We start from the raw sequence: 2,500 nt of genomic DNA on the forward strand, positions 1-2,500 counted from the left end.
GCGGCCGTCAGCGGTGAGCCCGGGGGACGGGGGGACGGGGACACGGGGACACGGGACACGGGGGAGGACCTCAAGCAGCACGCGGCCGTCAGCGGTGAGCCCGGGGGACGGGGACGCGGGGACACGGGGACAGGGGACACGGGGGAGGACCTCAAGCAGCACGCCGCCGTCAGCGGTGAGCGGGGACGGGGACACGGGACACGGGGACACGGGGGGAGGACCTCAAGCAGCACGCGGCCGTCAGCGGTGAGCCCGGGGGGACGGGGACACGGGGACGGGGACACGGGACACGGGGGAGGACCTCAAGCAGCACGCGGCCGTCAGCGGTGAGCGGGGACGGGGACGCGGGGACGCGGGGACACGGGGGGAGGACCTCAAGCAGCACGCGGCCGTCAGCGGTGAGCGGGGACGGGGACGCGGGGACACGGGGGGAGGACCTCAAGCAGCACGCCGCCGTCAGCGGTGAGCCCGGGGGGACACGAGACACGGGGACGCGGGGACACGGGGACGGGGACACGGGGGAGGACCTCAAGCAGCACGCGGCCGTCAGCGGTGAGCCCGGGGGACACGGGGACACGGGGACACGGGACACGGGACACGGGACACGGGGACACGGAACACGGGGGAGGACCTCAAGCAGCACGCGGCCGTCAGCGGTGAGCCCGGGGGGACGGGGACACGGGAATAGGGGACACGGGACACGGGGGAGGACCTCAAGCAGCACGCGGCCGTCAGCGGTGAGCCCGGGGGACGGGGACACGGGGACACGGGGGGAGGACCTCAAGCAGCACGCCACTGTCAGCTGTGAGCCCGGGGGGACAGGATGGGACACCGGGAAGGGGACGGGGAGACGGCCGACGGGGACGTGGACACTGGGGGGACGGGGAGGACCGGGGGGACACCAGGGGGATGGGGAGACACGGGGGGTTCAGGGAGGACACCGGGGGGGCCCGAGACCTCCTGCCCGCTCCTGTCCTCCCTCCTCACTCCTCCTCCTCCTCCTCCTGTCCTCTCCTCCTCCTGTCCTCTCCTCCTGTCCCCTCCTCCTCCTGTCCCTCCTCTCCCCTCCTCTGTCCCCTCCTCCTGCCCCCTCCTCTTGTCCTCTCCTCTATCCCCTCCTCCTGTCCCTCCTCCTGCCCCTCCTACTGTACCTTCATCCTGTCCCCTCCACTGTCCTCTCCTCTGTCCCCTCCTCTGTCCTCTCCTCTGTCCCCTCCTCTGTCCTCTCCTCTGTCCCCTCCTCTGTCCCCTCCTCTCCTCTGTCCTCTCCTCTGTCCCCTCCTCTGTCCTCTCCTCTGTCCCCTCCTCTCCTCTGTCCTCTCCTCTGTCCCCTCCTCTGTCCTCTCCTCTGTCCCCTCCTCTCCTCTGTCCTCTTCTCTGTCCTCTCTGTCCCCTCCTCTGTCCTCTCCTCTGTCCCCTCCTCTCCTCTGTCCTCTCCTCTCCTCTGTCCTCTCCTCTTCTCTGTCCTCTCCTCTGTCCCCTCCTCTGTCCCCTCCTCTGTCCCCTCCTCTGTCCCCTCCTCTGTCCTCTCCTCTGTCCCCTCCTCTGTCCCCTCCTCTGTCCTCTCCTCTGTCCCCTCCTCTCCTCTGTCCCCTCCTCTGTCCTCTCCTCTGTCCCCTCCTCTGTCCCCTCCTCTGTCCCCTTCTCTGTCTTCTCCTCTGTCCTCTCCTCTGTCCCCTCCTCTGTCCTCTCCTCTGTCCTCTCCTCTGTCCCCTCCTCTGTCCTCTCCTCTGTCCTCTCCTCTGTCCTCTCCTCTGTCCCCTCCTCTGTCCCCTCCTCTGTCCTCTCCTCTGTCCGCTCCTCTGTCCTCTCCTCTGTCCCCTCCTCTGTCCCCTCCTCTGTCCTCTCTATCCTCTCCTGTGTCCTCTCCTCTGTCCTCCCCTCTGTCCCCTCCTGTGTCCTCTCCTCCTGTCCCCCCTCCTGTCCCCCCTCCCGTCCCCCCCTCCTGCCCCCGTCCCCTGTGGGGAGCACTCTGGGCCAGAGGAGGCAGGATCAGTTCGCTGCTGGGTGTTGGAGGTGGCGTCGGGGTCACCAGAGCCCCAGCGTGTGAGCTGACCTGAGGCCGCCCTTCTCCGGGCTCTTCCTTTCCTTTTCCTCTCTCTGTTTTCCTTCCTGCGCTTTGGTTTTCGGTTTTCTTTTGTTTTTTCTTGTTTTTGTTTTTTTTTTTGTCTGTTATTTTTTTGGTTTTTTTTGGGTTTTGTTTTGTTTTTGTTTTGTTTCTGTTTTTCTGTTTTGTTTTGGTTTTGATTCCATTTTGTTTTGTTTCTGTTTTTCTGGTTTTTGTTTTTTTTTGTTTGTTTGTTTTGTTTTTTCGTTTTTGTTTTTCCTTGTCTGTTTTGTTTTCCTGTTTTTCTGTTCGGTTCGGTTTTGTTCGTGTTTGGCTCCGGCCTTCAGAGAAGCTCCTGTCGCTCCTCCCCGAGTACGTGGTCCCCTACACGATCCACCTCCTGGCCCACGACCCGGACTACGTCAAGGTGCAGGACATCGAGCAGCTGAAGGA

The 2,500-nt window shown here is 64.0% G+C and overlaps 1 protein-coding gene across 8 annotated transcripts in view; it reads left to right on the forward strand.

Annotated features, from left to right (window-relative positions):
- Nucleotides 1-2,500, forward strand: part of Pds5b (PDS5 cohesin associated factor B) — a 102,290-nt gene that overhangs the window by 86,537 nt on the left and 13,253 nt on the right. For all 8 annotated transcript variants that reach the window (XM_060375901.1, XM_060375894.1, XM_060375896.1 and 5 more), the window contains one exon: nucleotides 2,395-2,500. This exon is cut by the window's right edge and continues 9 nt beyond it. In XM_060375901.1, coding sequence (XP_060231884.1) covers nucleotides 2,395-2,500 — 106 coding nt within the window. The remainder of the gene's footprint in view (nucleotides 1-2,394) is intronic.

The sequence above is a fragment of the Meriones unguiculatus genome (genome assembly GCF_030254825.1).
Source record: "Meriones unguiculatus strain TT.TT164.6M chromosome 13 unlocalized genomic scaffold, Bangor_MerUng_6.1 Chr13_unordered_Contig_2907, whole genome shotgun sequence".
NCBI classification, from domain to species: domain Eukaryota; kingdom Metazoa; phylum Chordata; class Mammalia; order Rodentia; family Muridae; genus Meriones; species Meriones unguiculatus.